We start from the raw sequence: 18,556 nt of genomic DNA, 5'->3' as shown, positions 1-18,556 counted from the left end.
AAAAAAAAAATCACTGTTTGAACATTGTTATTTCTAAGAAATTTAAAAAATGTATTCTTATTTAATTATATGATATAAAACGTTTAATGTATACTGTGTATATTACTTTATAAGCTATATATTTGTATATTATTAATCAAATGTATTAATATATTTTTAACGAAACAGTTGTTAAATTATTTAATTTTAATAATTTTATTATTATCCTCTAAAGAAAGACTGAAAGAATATGCCATTATTGCCATTTTATGATTCATATATTATTTATCAAATTAAACCTAGTTAAATGATTAAATTATTAGTAGGAAAGTATAATTTATTTTAAATTTACCACTCACTAATTTTTGTTAATTCAATTTTAGTTATAAATAACTGATGGAAAGTTAAAATTTTCAAAGTAGAAAGTGCTTACCAGTGTATTATCCAATATTTTTTACATATATATTCTAAAATGTCAGTTTTTGACGAAAGCACGGCGTAAAAATAATGATTTACACTTCAAATAAATGTTAGAGTAGTTAATTATTACTAAAATGTTATGCCTCTGATGAAATTCTGACCAAGTGGGGGCCGTGTAAATAATGACGTGAATGCCACCTGTTTCACGCAAGTACATAACTCTTAGTGTATAAGAATAGGGAACATATTGATGTATTGTTATCCATTGTGTAGGTACACTTATAGTAAATGTAAAATAGAAGAATTAGAATTCAATTAAGTAAGTGACTTATATGAGCAACGTATTATATTATATATTTCACAGTTAACATAATAAACGTTTTGATACTCATTCTCGAATGCAGTAGTCATATTGTTAAGGGAAAACATTAAGACAATACTCTATGATTCTTTAGAAACGTGTTTGATAAAAGAGAAAAATATTACAGAGATATTTATTAGGTACAGATTAGTTTTACGATAATAATTTTAATATCGTAATGATTTACGATGACACACGATTACCATTTGCTAAATTAAAGAATACAAACGCGCGACTTGACTAGGTAGATATTAAATATTAATGTAGATATAGATATAATATATTATTATTTTTTTTAGATTCTGAACGGGGTGATGAATGTATTTTAACTTGAATTATTCGATTAAATAATATATGTTTAAATAAAACTGAAAAATAGGATTATGTTATGTACCTATATATTATTACATATTAATTATGAACACCAGTTGAGTTTTTCTCAAACCATTTTGTCCTGCAGTTAATGTATATAATTTGTAAAATAAAACCTTTTCGAGACACATCAAAGAAGAACGAAATCGCTGTTCGTAGGTTTAACTCGAAAGCACTAAAACTCGAGAAGTGTTATATAGGTTGGATCGGACGTGTTCTAGTGTGGTTAGAAAAAAAAATAGACGAATACTGTAACGGATTTTGCTGGATCACGCCATAACTGAAAAAGTAAACTGACCGAATAGTTAGTAATAATAAAATGGATCAAAACGGTTTTTGGCATAGTCCCACGTGTAGCCCTCCCCCACTACGACAACGTGTCTCAAAGTCTTAAATAGGTCTGTTGTGTATTGCAACAGTCGTAATTTACTTGACTTTTATAGTAACGAGCGAAAATACTTCGTCACAGATTCAAAAATACCGTTTATAGTATAATAATATTGGTTCTTTACCCCGTCGGATAACCTTTTTTTTAACGATACCAATATTACTATGGCAATAATTTTATTTATGTTCTATCTTGTCTTTGCCGATGAAAATCATATAAAGTGAAATATATACACACGTTTTATAGTTACAGATATAATTACAAATAATGATAAAATATATAATAAATAAAGACGTAATCACAGACATAATACATTTCGTTAAAATATGAAAATATACTTGTAAATGACATATGTTTTAAAATAATGCAAAGTTTGAGCCTCTGTAAATTTGTTCTATATTTGGAACTACGCTAATTACGCCTTAAACTTTCACTTTCAAGTTTCAATGTACTAATGGTCAATCAAAAAATAAACCTCCGTATAGAATTTGGACCACTGCCTTTATAGTTGCAGGTTGACGCTAGTTTACGTACTACGTATGCACTGTATACAAATACACATATAGGTACATTCTACTAGAACAATAATACAAATACAATGGAGATAGACATTTAATTCATTAAAGAATGATATTATTTTTAAATCGAGGAGTATGTTAGATATGATTGTTGTATTAGTAGTACGTACTTACTAGGTAACTACTATATTAAGAATTATTTTTATATTTCTATAAGATCGTTAAGAATATTTAATTTTCTTAGCGATAAAAATTATTAAAACTTATTGTGTTTCATAAACAAACAAAATATATTCAGTAGCTTATAATAAGTAAGGCAAATTTATAATTAGTAAATAATATTAGGTAGGTACACTCAAGATGGATTTATAAGTTATAAATAAATTTGTAAATCCACGTTGATTAAGCTGTTTAAATATTGAATTCGATTACAAATTTTATTGTATTATTATATTCTTCAACCAATAAAAAAATTACAATCTTCTAAAAATATTATTTTTTTTATATATAAAGATTATGTTTTTTATTGTTAAACAGATATTTAATTATGATAATTTTTTTTAATTTGTTGATGTATATAACTTTTCAATTTTGAAAAATTATTCTAACTTCATGATTCTTACTCAGATAATTGCTAAGTTACTAATAGTTTGTCTACCATATTATAATAGTACCTATATTATATATTATTGTTGTTTACGTCGAATTTTTATTTATCAAGTTTTATCAATATTTTATCAAGGAATTTTATTTATTTACTACATAAACGAATGTATAATAAATGCATACAAGTGTACCATTATAGTGCATATTATAATTTAATCAGTTTCCTAAGTACAACAATAGTGTAAATTTTTTTATTCGCACGTTTATAGCAAATATATAGCTATACTATTTTAATTGAACTTTGATAGTTTGATGGCAATAACAAAATGCAATTTCTCTAGATTCTCTAGCATCTAGAACAAGTACTAACAAACGATTACCCTTTCCCTGTCTACAATGGTATTTTATCAATAAAATATATATCAGGATATTTTCAATTTAAATATGACCTATTTATTTTCATAATGATTTTATAATATGTGCTAACGAATAATTGATTGCAAGTACGTAGTTGACAAATTTAATACGATTTTAAACAACAAGAAACCCTCTAAAAGTTAGTTCAAATCAACTATAACGAAATTGTAATAATATTGATTTTTGAAAATTATATTTTGCTGGTATAATTGCAACTTGCATGTTATTGCATAAGTTGTATTACTTGTAATAAAACATATTATAATACATTGATATGTGCTTAATGTTGTCACAGATGACTAATAAATATAAATATAATTACAACTCTAAAACTAAAATACAAAATTATACCTATACAAATCGGTAGATTGTTGTCACTTATATTTCCAAGAAGCAAAAATATCTATAATTTTTACTTTATACGTAATTTTTGGGCGCATAACGTAGGTAGGTATATAACTGTTGATTTAAATCGTTTATATTTTGTACATATTTATTGATATTGTGGTGATAAATGATAATATAAGTATAATTTATACTAAACGTATCATCAAAAATTATGTTTTTAAAATATGTTTCGTTTGTATTGGGTTACAATAAATTATTTTCATATAGTTTTCTTCGAATAAGACTTTGCATTTACAAAATTTCTCCGAATTTTCGGAAAACGATTTTTACACTTACAACGAAGTTATATAATTTAGAATATAAAACGATGTGTATAGTTTCTACGTCGTATATTGCATACAAATATACAATCTCCAGAGACCCTCAAATCTAAAAAACACGAGATGCACATAATATACACGACCAAAAATAATATGTATTATCGGCCACCTATATATATATACGATATATATAATGATATCACATAAATTATACGATTGTGATGGCGGTGGTCGTAAAAATAAATTTTAACGACAATAACATCACCTAAACGCATAATAGGTACGACGGATGACAATATAATAATAATAATAATGATAATAATGATTTATTATTGTGTGCTATATATTATACACGATCGAGTTATGTATATAGACATACAAGTACTCGGAGTATCGAAAGTCGGGCGGTGCGTAAAAATAGACGTAAACGAAAAAATTCGGCCGGCGATGGTCGACGAGAATTTCGGATTTTGGACAATTTCGAGCCGCCCCGCCGGTCCCCACGCCGCGGGTCGCGGGCCGGCGGCGAGTAAGACTCGACGGATTCGGCAGCGCGACAACGACGACGGAGGGTCGCCGGCCCGAACCATATATGGCGGGCCGGCCGCGCGCAGGGCCGCCGAGCCGTGGCTGCGGTGGCGGCGACCACACCGGCGGCGCCCCGAAAATAGTGTTTTGTGCCCCCCGTCGCATAGCCATGTATGGGCGGCGGCTGTCGGTATTTTTGGATCGGTCCCGTTTATAAAACCGCCGGTACCGACCAGCAGAACGTTCATTAGCACATCCACAGCGGATCAGCAGCCACACACTAGCCGCAGACCCGCCGCAGTCGTACAGATTTTCTTCGTCGTAAACCGGTGAGTAGTATAGATAATATAACATAGAGTTTTTACATCGTAATATTACTATATAGCCGCACACGAGAATATCATATACGATAACGATTATTCAACGGTTTCGTCGTGTGATCAGATCGACCAACGACAAAAAGAGAGAACATAAAACCGCGAAATCGTACGATCACGCAAAGTCCGTTATAACAGTTTTTCATGATATTATAATATTTAGGACTTTGAATATTATTTTTTCAAAAGAAAAAAAAACTTAAAAATAAGAAATAAGCTTTTTTCTCGATTTTTCATACTCTCGGATTTTAAGCCAAATACTTTTATTTTTTCAAAGTTTTTTTTTTACATTCATATTTTTTTATTATTTCCGTACAAACGGAACGTTTCGACGTTTTTTTTAAATCCCCGCAACAGTTTTCAACGGGCCGTTCGATTTATTTTATTTTCTTTATATCATAAAATATCACTAAAATAATATTTACCGAAACGTTTTGTATTCTGCGTGCTTTCCCGTACCGATAAAGTATTACCCGTTTCGTCGTCTCGATCGTGATCGTAAGTTTATGGTTTTTGTATATTTTTTTTCCAGGTTCAAAAACCCAAACCAGCAAAATGTGTGACGATGATGTAGCAGCTTTGGTAGTCGACAATGGCTCCGGTATGTGCAAAGCCGGTTTCGCCGGAGATGACGCACCCCGTGCCGTCTTCCCATCCATCGTCGGCAGACCCCGTCATCAAGTTAGTATAAGATTGCATTAAATACAATTTCGGGAGATTTTCAAAAATTCGTCTGAAAAACTATAAAATTGCACTTTCTATCTTTTTGATAGAATTTCGTAATACAAAAACAAACAGAACATAACTGTTAAATACTACCATAAGGCCCTCCCAGAATTCGTGACCATAAAAGGTAGCGTCCTGAAAATAGGACAACGGTGCCCCGCCTTTCGAACTCGTCTGTAGGCCCTTCGCCAACCCGTCCGTCGGGGTAAAAATAAACACGCCGTATGTCGCCAGCTGCAGCCAACACTGTGCGGGAGCCAAAGGATTTAATTATACTATCGTTTTATATACATCGGATTTCAAACAAACCCTTCCACCCACCACCTCGTCGTCATCACCGTCTAATAAAAATAGACAGCACTTATGCACCGCGTCTGGAAATACTTGGAGGGGGTCTGGAGCGTTACAAAAATAAACGATACGTCTCAGCTGGTCTAGTGCACACTGCAATATTGATCACGCGTTATAAACTTAGCTTTATCCGTGTATCCCGGATATTATTATATCACACTATGCCATTTCGTCGTAAAATCTATTCACTCACAACGTGCCAAGTTACAATTAATAAAAATTGTTTTCTTTCGGAAATTATAAATATAACTCAATGATTAATTTACACGCGTTCAACGAAATAATTATTCACGCGAAATGCAATATCAATGTTCACATATTATTAATGATTTTACTAGACACCAGAAAATTGAATAAATATACAATTACTGTTTTGATAATAAAATGTATATACTTGAAATATATTATCCCGCGTTCATTTATATGGATGGTTAGAGGGGGAGTATAGTATAGAATTTGTATTATTATAATGTGATTGGTAACGTCGATTCTATTAAAATACAATTTTCGAAATTTTATATTTTTTCCGGATTATGTACGATATTTATTTATAAATATTATTTTTTAACGATATCATTATGAAGTTCCGACCCTTGTTAAAAGAAGTTTTTTTATGAACCCTGTTATTATTATTTTCTCGGAGACGAACGGCTCGCCGTTATTCTTATTTTTTATGTCCGGCCGTATGTTTCGTATTCTGACGTATGGACTTATGTATTTTCTTAGGGAGTCATGGTCGGTATGGGACAAAAGGACAGCTACGTAGGCGATGAAGCCCAAAGCAAACGTGGTATCCTCACTTTGAAATACCCCATTGAACACGGAATCATCACCAACTGGGATGATATGGAGAAAATCTGGCATCACACTTTCTACAACGAATTGCGTGTTGCCCCAGAAGAGCACCCAATCCTGTTGACCGAAGCCCCATTGAACCCAAAGGCTAACCGTGAAAAGATGACCCAAATCATGTTTGAAACCTTCAACACACCCGCCATGTATGTTGCCATCCAAGCCGTACTCTCCTTGTACGCTTCCGGTCGTACCACCGGTATCGTTTTGGACTCTGGTGACGGTGTCTCCCACACAGTCCCAATCTACGAAGGTTATGCATTGCCCCATGCCATCCTCCGTTTGGACTTGGCTGGTCGTGACTTGACCGACTACTTGATGAAGATCTTAACCGAGAGAGGTTACAGCTTCACCACCACCGGTACGTATTTTATTACCACCCGTTTCCACGTGGGTTAAAATCTCTACTTATATCTAACGACATTTCATGATTACAGCTGAACGAGAAATCGTCCGTGATATCAAGGAAAAATTGTGCTATGTCGCTTTGGACTTCGAACAGGAAATGGCCACCGCTGCCGCTTCCACCTCATTGGAGAAATCCTATGAATTACCTGACGGACAGGTCATCACCATCGGAAACGAACGTTTCCGTTGCCCAGAAGCCTTGTTCCAACCTTCATTCTTGGGAATGGAATCTTGCGGTATCCACGAAACCGTATACAACTCCATCATGAAGTGCGATGTTGACATCAGGAAGGACTTGTACGCCAACACTGTACTTTCCGGAGGTACCACCATGTACCCAGGTATCGCCGACAGAATGCAAAAGGAAATCACCGCTTTGGCCCCAAGCACAATCAAAATCAAGATCATTGCCCCACCAGAACGTAAATACTCCGTATGGATCGGTGGTTCCATCTTGGCTTCTCTGTCCACCTTCCAACAGATGTGGATCTCCAAACAAGAATACGACGAATCCGGCCCAGGCATTGTCCACCGTAAATGCTTCTAAGTCATCACCTCCCACAAACATACAAAATCAAAATTACAATCACGCTTTATGTTCATTTATACTGAAGAAAACCTATGTGTTTTTTCTTTTTGTACATATCGAGACGATTTTTGCGTCGTTTTACACGGGGATAAAATAACAGTTCGATTTTTGAAATAAAAAAAATGTATTTATTAGCGCGTTAATCGTTTCGAAATAAACGTTTCTATACTAATTGTTGTTGAACTTTTTATCACACCATTTATATCCTTCATTATCATTAAATGAAAAACATCAACTGCACTACAGCACATTAAAAACAATTGATATAAGTTAACTATTTTTATTCTAGAATAGTAGAATAACTTGATAAGAACACAATGGTATATTAAATAACAGAAGGTGTCTACTCGTGAAATAAATTATGTCACTTATATATTATATTATAATATAATATTTATCTATACTTATAAAAATATTATGGTAACATTTCGTCAAATACGAAATTAATTGATTGGTTAAAATACACAAATAAATAAATCAGTGGGAAAATATTATAATAATGGAATTTAACTAATTTAAATATAATACATAATATATACTAAATAATTAATAAGGGTTCATTATAAATAAATTAAAAAAATATATTATGACTGACAACATTTTTGTCAACAAATTATAAAATTAATAATACTTAAGGACGACTTGGTAAAATAAAGCATTAACAGCTAGTATTATCTATTTATCAAATTACATGAAGATATTTTGAAATTAGGACAAGTTTACTCGACCGTTCGAAATATTTTAACAGATAATTTATTTTGATCAGATCAAAATGATAAAAATTTAAAAATATCACACACTGATGGGTTCTAAAGAGGTGGTTGCCAAATAAGGTAAACTTGACTTCTATTAATAATTTTAATACTGATATTTATTTTTGAACGTCATCACTCATCACCAATGATATACAATGTACAATTTAAATATGCTTAACAATTTGATGTATCGTCGAATAGTTTTAAAAGTTAAAACGAATTTATTCACTATAGTACAATACACATACATTTTATAATAATTGCAATGGTTATAATTTATTAAACAATTTTAATATAAGCTAGTATTACTATAATCCCATTGAATCCACTTAATATCAAATATCCATCAGCTTTAGTACCTAAAGGTTCTATAAAACAAAAGACTAAACAATATTTGAGCTATGATAAAGTTATAAAATATTTATCTATTTAGAGTATTAGGTACCCCGTTGTTCGATAAAATTTAGAAAAGTTTAATTTCATTTATAATATTATTGTTTTGTTAAGTACCCATTTATAAAAATACTTATTCGGATTAAAACTTATGTTTTTTTAATAAGAAAATTATTCTTACTATTTTTAAATTGAATATCATTTTATTTTTAAACTTGTCATTTAAACTAGCTTATATTGGTTTAATCACGTATTTACACATCGCCCACAATATGATTGCATGATAATATATTTGTATACACTTTAAGTGGGTAAATCAAATAGTTTTTTCGATTTTACACAAGTATATGATGTGCATTCATTAACTTTACAAAGTCATGTATGAGATTTGATTTCAATGGAATCAATAGTATGAGTAGTGACTAGTTGAGTATAGATATATATACATTTAGATTATGATTATATTATGTATAATTGTGGTCAGGGGCGGACTGGGCCGCTACGCTAGTGCAGTGTATCCCGAATTTTTCAACTTTTCAAATTTTCTTTACCTACGTAAAATATTTTTCCGTATTATGAAGAACATTTTTAAAAAAAAAATGAGCTCAATCGATCCATCTGTTTTCAAGTTATGCGTTTACCAACGAACTGCATTTTATTTTAATGTACATAGATAGATTATTGCTCTATGATCTTAATGTAAATTGTTATAAACAACTGTATTCCTTAACTATAGATAACGCACTGCATTTACCTAGTTTATTAATTTATAATTTATTACTAATAAAACGATGGTTCTATGAATTATATATACTACAAACTATTATTTTTTGTCACAACACAGTACAGGATATTGTGTAGAATGAAATCTAGTCTTTTTAGATGCAAAATATTTTTAATACCTTGATTATTTTTATCAACGTGTTAATTTATTAATTGTCATATAAATTTGATAGGTAGGTACACGATGGAAAGAAACCAAAGGGTGAAGTTGAAAATTTTCACTTATAAAAACTGATATTAATTTCCAGGTTATTATCAATGATCTTAAACAAAAAAAATATCATAAGCCTGTTACAACTTTACAAGTACCTTATTATTTTTGTTTATAAATGTATGTTTATATCCTCATATTATTTATTTATTGAATATTAATTTAAAAACTCTCGTCATAGATTATTTTAAGAAGCATTACTAGCTGCATTAGTAAAAAATGTTCATATTGCAATAAATATATAATGCAATTTAAGGAGAGTCAAACTTAAATCGCGTTTTACTTAAATGGCAAATTTAAAAACAAAAAAAATTAGAAGGTAAAATATTTTTGTATGTTGTTGGTTATTTGTGCATTAGAAGCCGATTTTTATTTTTGCAAAACAATGAGATGATTAGGTCCTACTCCGCTTCTGATTATGATTACTAATATTTTTAGTTATTTCTAAAAACTCACAATACTTGTACATTGTAATCTCGTTATTTAATTTTGTTGTATTAAAGTTAAAATATTTACAAAATTAATAAAATATGATAATTATTGTAACTTTTTTGCATCATAGTTTGCAATAAATATATTGTTTTTCCACGTGATAACCACGAACGCCTACTCATGTTAAAATCGTATTGATTCCGACTAATTATCCGCATAAAGGTGCATTTACATATTCATACTTTTCTTAAATCAATAATTATATCGAATTATGTCCATAATAGAGTAGAGAAATATTAATGATTATCTCAACCAATTATAAATTATAAAATATAATATCATATTAAATAACTGATATTAGGTGAGAGTTCGTTTTCACCACATACTGTTTGATTTGTTTAGTTCCATGGACGAGAATCCGGACAAAGTCTCCTGCGAGTCTTTCTATAGGTTTGCAATCGCTGAGACTATAGAGTTCAAATGGCAACGTACATTGGACACACATAATGATTGTTAGAACAATCGGTAAAAATATTACAAAATTTTATATTCATCTAGTTATTTCTGCTTGGCCGAATTCGAAAATCATATAATCTATATGAAAAATTAAAACCAACTTCTATGTTTGAAAAAAAGGTCATTCCGCAAACACTCTCTATACCGGATAAACCACTAAAACACGTAAAAACCAAAATTACAAAATCATTTTAGAAACTTTGAATACATTTATAACTATATTTTTTAAATTTGTTCCGCGAATTTTATTTTTCATCATACAGGGCTAAAAAATAAGGTCTGCGGTAATTACTTATACACTAGCTATAGTGTACGCATAATCTATTTACTATGTACATTAACTAATGTGATATATGCGTACACGTACGATGATATACTGTATCGCCGATACATCATATGCCACATTTTAGACTGTATAGGTAGTAAGTAGAACTATTAACGTACTAACGTACCGACATAATTATCATAAGATTTATTATGATAAAAAAGATTAATAAAATACTACTTTTTCTAAAATATATACTCTCTTGCGATCAGTTCAAGACACCTACGACCAACACGTACAGGTATTATTATTTTTTTTTTTTAGTATATTAAAGGAAAAAACATTTCGCTTTTTAATGAAAAAAATACGTTATGATTAGAAAAAAATTATTATTAGGTTAGTGTATAGTACTATAGTGTGTAACTGGTTAACACGAGCCAATTGTTACACCATTAAAAACTGATATTGACGAGTACACGAGTAGAGTAGGTAGGTATCTTACGAGCGGTATAAATGGACTATTTATAACAATCGACTTATGAGGCCTCGTTAGGGAATACTTTTACATACCACGAAAACTTATTCAAAACATGTATGTATATGTATACATACTTTCAGTACACGCATGTGTACACGATATTACAAAATCAATTTTAAAATAAACGTTTCCAAAAAAATCTAAATCTATTTCCAAAACAATATTACTTTTAGATACATGAAAAATTAATGTTTATTGTCATTGTAATTTTAGGTGCTTCTCTAATTATAGCTGGAACAACATAATAAAGTAAAATTAACGAGTATTTAAAATATACATATTTTATTCTGTAAAATTATAAGTCTTTATTCTTTACCTATAAATTTATATTATATAATAATATACATAATATACACACAATATAAATGGTGTTTATTATTTGTCATGAGAAATATTACATAACATAAGTATATACCATTAAAACGTTGCCATAGATAAACCGAACGTTATGTTTTTTTTTAGGGAATATTTTATACTTCTTATTAAGTTAATTTTTGGTTCTTTAACAATAATTAGTAAAATATTAAACATATATAATTAAATTTAAACGTTAATGATTATTCAGTATAGGCGGTATAGGCATAGCTACTTATTATGTTTGTTTTAGAAATGTAATCTAATTATTTTTGAAGAATATTTATCTTATGATATTAGTTCAATGTTATAATTCGTATTGATACAGAGATAAAAATGTATTAAGACATTTAGAAATATATGTAAAAAAAAAAATAACACTACATGGGTATACCGTATACATATAGTTTGTAAGTATGACCTATGTATACATCATTGAGCACCTATGACCAATAGTATGTATATTTTTTGTATTTCAAACAAAAGGTTGTAATATGTAATTGACCTTTTGTCCCGGAAAGAGTCTGAAGTGAATCATATCTACTATAATATTGTAATATAGATAGTTTGAAGAATTTAAATTATAAATCAAAATTCTCATTTCTTCGTGCCAATATTGAGCCACAACCGTATGATATCAACTATTTAGAATTTTTGGTATCTGTATTATTTTTTTTTTTAACAATAAACTAATTAAACTTTTTATAAAATGCAATTTTACAACGAAATCTTTGTGATTAGTGTATTATTTATATTTAATTTAAATTAGAAAAAAGAAAACTGTTACTAAAACTAAGAAAACTATTTTCTAGATTTTTAAAATAATATTCATGCAAGTATATAAATAATGGTCTGTCAATAATAATAGAAAAAAAAACAGTAAAAATTAATTTTAATCAATTAAATTAATTTATCGATTAAAAGCTTAACAAAATATATCTAATATATTTATATAATAAAATAATATCGGTATTTAACTTTTAATGGTATAAAGTATATAGACATAGCAATTTCACATAAATAATTCATCGCTCCAAGAACGATAATCTATAATAATAACGTAATCTGGGGTACTTATATTATAACGCGTGTTAGTTATAAGTGCGAAACAAAACTGTTTCGCAAGTATAAGTATAGTTATGTGTTATATCGTCTCGAAGTAATGGACTATATAGGCGGTATATATACAGTTTTCCGTTGGACTGTGTCTGCAGGAATGAAATAAAAAATATATTGAATATGTTTTATAAATGTTAAAATTAAGTCGCACACTCGTAATCCGAGAGCATCTACAACCATTATAGCGTAAAATGTAAATATATATAATGCAATGTGTACAAACTGTGTAATATACCACGAGCCTTGTTATCGTCTAAATAAAGCTTGTACGCGTTGGCATTTTGTCATTGATACAGACCGTGTTTGCACCGACGTACGCGTAGTGCCGTATTTATTATTATTATATGATTATAGTTTATACATCATATCATTATTATTATTTATTTATGACATATACAGGACGAGAAAAAAAGCGGGACCCGCGCACTTGCAGGATAACACGTGCGGCGCGGCGGACATGCCGTTTATTATTAATTTATTATGGAGTTTTGAAATGGCGTGGCTGCACGAGTTATACACATTGTGTGTGTGTTATATCGAATGCAATATTTAACGAATAATTATTAAAATTACGATAATGACGTGCGAGAAATGATAATCGCGGATGCGAGAACACTTTGTCGACACCTTGTCGCCGCGTCCTATCCGTTAATAAAAACACTCTAATTCGAATTACTCAGCATACACACTAAAATAATATCATGGCGTATAGGTTAGCCAGGTTAGGCCTATTTATATACGGATGCGGAGCCGGTCAATATTTTACTGTGTGTAAACTCTATTAATTAGTGTCGTACCCGCGGCCCAGCGCTCTTTGAATTATAAGTTTAAAGTTAAATGGTTCCCCTATATACGGCTAAAACGACGTTTTTGATTATCATAATATGCAAATGACATGTATCGTATTCGAACAGTTTTATAGCCGTGGATTGGCTTCGTTTCCCGCACTCGAATGTTGACACTCTAGGCAAAAGGTAATTTTGCTTTAATCCACACATGTGCATTAGAAACCGAAAAAGCATCGCATAAGTATTATGTTATTAAATGAAAACCTACTACCTACACCATCATATTATAATTCATAATATTCGAACACTCTCAAATTTGTCTATGTATAAAATATAATAAAACAATCACGTAAACTCGCGTCAAACTTCGTCACTTTATGAAAACATATAATGTTTGTATATTGTATTAATGATTTTTACTACCTTAAGTGTTTAACACGTTTACGTTATTTTCGTTCATGACAGTCTATTTTGAAAATCTAGAATCGTAGCTCAACTGTATTACAAATAATAACATGATTATAATATATGAAATCTAAATACCTATTCCATTATAATAGTTTATAATAAATTATAATAACGGAATAGCACACTACATCTAGTACAGTTATAATGTAATTAAGTATTAAATATATCAAGGAGTGGTAGATTTTGCGAGAAAAATATTTTTTTAAAAATGATTGGTAGCAGTAAGGAGAGGAGGGTGATAGTTTAAACTGTACTTTATTATTTTACAAGAGGACGCCTCACATTGTTATCTCTGTCCATCATACGCGCCACATATCTGATTTACTTTATGAAAAACCAACGCTGTGGGCCCTGAATCAATATAATAGTTAATTAAACTGTTATTAAACTAAAAAATGAGAATATTATCTGCAATAAAGCGTTGAGTTTAATTTGATATCTCAATTTCACAATGATTAATACAAAGTGTAAGAAACAATATTTTAGTATGTAAAGGTGCTTCATTCAATATCGAATTACACTCAACGTTACAATGTATAGATAATACTCAAATAGGTAATTAAATTGTATAATAGGTCATTTTAACTATAATATTGATTGTTGACCTAGAGCCCAAGGTTTTGGTCCTACAGAAAGTTAATTTGCAATGTTTTAACTGTTTTAAAATCTACGAATAGAGATAAAAAATTAATGCAGAGCGCCTATTAATAATACTTAACAAATTGTTAATAACAACAATGTTTAAATCAAATATATACATGATAAGCAATTAACTGCAAATATTAAATATGTTTTAGAAAAAAATTCAAATATATTTACAAAACATTTAACACGGACATTTGTTTAATTGATTTAAAAAGTATTTAGTGTAGCCATGTAGGTACTTAAAGTTATCAAAAATTTAAACTAAAAGCTATTATGTCTATATTTTTGTGACGTTTTTCTTAGTTAATAATTATATATTATCAACAGTGTTATTTCAGTTAAAATATAAATCATGTAACATCATTTTAATATACCTAATTTAAATTATATAGAATTTCAGTATTGTAAATTATTTTACTATAATATATAAGATAATTAAGCTATCAAAAAGCTATTGTATATTTAAATTTACTAGATAAGTTAATAACGAATCGTGTATTTTTGTGGCTTTTTATATCTGTATTTAATGTATATAAAGTAACATAATTCGTGTAGGTATATAATATAACTTATAGTATAACTTATAAATACGATATACATAGTTTACAATTATTGATCGCAATATGAGTTTTTTGCGTGTCGTAAAGAAAAGTACCTATCAAATTGATCTTTGAGGTTAATCTATTAGTCATTACCTAATGTCCAAATGACGTTTAAATCTAGGTAAATTATAGTTTAAAAATATCATTTCTGTTTATTTGATCATCAATATTTATTTAAATATATTATATTTAATTTGAAAAATATTTTATTATGTAATGATTTTTTTTTATATTTAATATCTATTTTAAGATGGCTATAATTACCGAAACCATTAAAAAATAAACTAATATAATTTGCTGTATTTTACAATAAAATAAAAATTCTTCATAAAAACAAATTACAACATAAACACTAACAAAAAGGTATCTACCCACCTCAAAGCATAATCAAATATGTAATGACCAAGAAGCCAATTACAACATAATTTTATTAATTAATTGATTAGGTGATTTATAAGTTAATAACATTGCTGAAATATTTTAAAAAAAAATTCACTATCTTAAACAACATAGATCACAATGATCACATTCTATAAGCATGCTAATGTGTTTCTTGTTTGTATATGTAGACAGTATATGAATCTAAAAAAAAATAATATAACCAATAATAATTAATATTATATCTTTATCAAATGCAATATTATGTTAAAAATGACATTCTTGAAATGTTAAGCACATTTACTCATCTAAATAACACGTGATGATAAATACGATATAGATGCGAATACGATAAAAATGTACCTACATAATAGAAGAAGATTTAATTAACTAATAGTACTAATACATTGATGATAGTTACCTACTTCTAATAGGGATTTCATAAGGTTTAATCGACAGTAGCACAGAATATATCCTGTGATAATAGTATAGGTGTACTTATATTTCGTATAAAAAATGCCATCAAATCATCTTCCATTTATATTATTTGGATTTTGTTAATAATCCGTCGCCTTTAAGCTTGGTGTGCTCATATTTTTATAAAATAAAAAAATGGTCGGCACGGTGATTAATTACAGTGTTAATTATGGTAATTTACAGTAAAATAAGTTCAGTCATGAATAAAATATACAAATTAAAAAATATCTACTGGCTTATTATAATATGCGTTAGATAATAGGTATTAACAAAAACAAAAAGCATATAATATATGAATAAAAAGAAAAAAATCACGACGGGTCTAATGGCCCAAGTTCACGGGCCTTTCCCGGGACCAACCTATAATCACTATACCTAATCTAAATAAACATGCTACGTGTGTTTTTATTTATTACGTAAACCGTATTATAAATTATATTATTTTTTTGTCTAAAAAGCATCAAATAATATTTTGTTGTTTTCATACATAATATTTACTTATGTACATTGAAATTTTATCAAAACCAACACATTCGTCATTGCTTACGAATTATAATACAATCCACAGAATATAAAGGTATTGACGGTATTGTTATACAACACATTATGATATTGTATTGTTTGGTCGAATACAGATATAAGCCGCGTGAACAGTATAATATTTTTTCACATTAATTTTTTTTATCACATATTTCGATTACAAATCGAAATTTTCATTTCGAAATCTTCTATACTGCTACAGTGTTATCACAAATCTTCGTATAAAATAACATAATGCGTCCCCTAGTTTATAAAATTCTATTCTAGTTATATTGTATTCTTAAGCATATTTTAAAGTATATCTTATAAAAACAAATTTCATAGATAGTATAGAAATGCTTGTCTTTATATATTTTATAGGTTACACGTTACACCTTGGTAAATAATAACATAATGGTATTTGACATTTGTTACCTCTATGCTTAATAAATGATAGTGGAATTAACAACTAAGGAAAAAATATTAAATAAATTGTTAGTTGTAACCCACATCACGAGAAGTCCTTGAAAAAATGCATTATTTTTTTGATTATTAATAATATTTTATCATATACTTTATAATCTTAATATTTAATATTAAATAATGTTTAGTGTTATTGTTTGCTAATATTTTTAAAAATTATTTTAGTACTTGGAAACTTGATATTTAAAATTATAAGTAAAAATATTTGTATATTATTATTAATAATGAAATAGCAATATCTATCAAAACTTTTACTTTTTATACCAGATTAGAATATTCAATGGAAAATTCAAAATGTATTAAAAAATTCTTCACTTTAAATAATTATTACTTGATATATTTTAATGTATCTGTATTTGTATAAAATATTATGAGTGTAAAATAAACAAAAATACCTTTATATATCAAAATAAATATACTTTGCCAACTCTTTTATATGTTAAGTTCTGAGCGGAACAATGAATTATTGATTTTACAATGACGTGTGTGTGTTTTTAGGTGGGACCGTTTGTATAACATAAAAAAATGCTTTGATCTTCAACTTTTTTGGGGTTGTCAAGTAGTAAATTGGATCTGTTTGGTACTTAAGGACAAGAAGGTTAAAAGTAAAAATTCTCAATATTTTTCAAAATATTCGGGTAAAACAAAGAACTGTGTATAGAACTAGGAACTCAATTTGAATAGCTAAGGCTATTCAATAAAAATGTGATACAAAGTTTCTTATGAGTTTGTTATGCTGTACCTAACAAAAAACCCTAAAAAATATTTGAACATAGTTTATTTTAATATTTTCGTATATGCGATGTAAGATGAATCGATAAATATTGATCTTTTATAAAAGAATGTTATAAATTATTATTTACAGTTATTTTTTGCATACCTAATTTCCTAGAATCTATATTTTATGAGTTTACATTGTTTTATTGGCATTAAATTAATTTTATCTTTTACTATTATTTCGCACATTTACTATCGATTATGTGAAGCATCTATACAGAGTGCCTATCGTATTCATAGTATTCTGTGTTGTAGCTCTATTGAAAAACCACGAAATCGCGGTGATCCACTCTGTATATAACTCATTAATCACGTGTTGTTTAAATGTGTTTACATCGTTTTATGCATACATGTAGTTATGTCAAACATCAATCAGTACATAATTAATTTGATTAGCGAATTAGACAATAGATCGTGAACTATTTAATTTTTTACTCACAATTCATATTATATACCTATAGAATAAAGACATCGAAAACATTACATGCTTGTA

At 28.7% G+C, this 18,556-nt stretch overlaps 1 protein-coding gene across 1 annotated transcript; it reads left to right on the top strand.

Annotated features, from left to right (window-relative positions):
- The first annotated feature begins 4,428 nt into the window (after nt 1–4,428).
- On the top strand, nt 4,429–7,732 carry LOC132918667 (actin, muscle). The gene is made up of 4 exons (XM_060980074.1): nt 4,429–4,586; nt 5,167–5,315; nt 6,438–6,924; nt 7,001–7,732. Exons 2-4 carry the CDS (start codon nt 5,190–5,192, stop codon nt 7,516–7,518), a joined length of 1,131 nt encoding a protein of 376 aa, XP_060836057.1. The 5' UTR covers nt 4,429–4,586; nt 5,167–5,189; the 3' UTR covers nt 7,519–7,732.
- The last annotated feature ends 10,824 nt before the right edge of the window (nt 7,733–18,556 follow it).

This window comes from Rhopalosiphum padi, chromosome 1, assembly GCF_020882245.1.
Source record: "Rhopalosiphum padi isolate XX-2018 chromosome 1, ASM2088224v1, whole genome shotgun sequence".
NCBI classification, from domain to species: domain Eukaryota; kingdom Metazoa; phylum Arthropoda; class Insecta; order Hemiptera; family Aphididae; genus Rhopalosiphum; species Rhopalosiphum padi.
The sequence above is the reverse complement of the archived record's forward strand: the minus strand, read 5'-3'. Positions and strand labels throughout refer to the sequence as shown.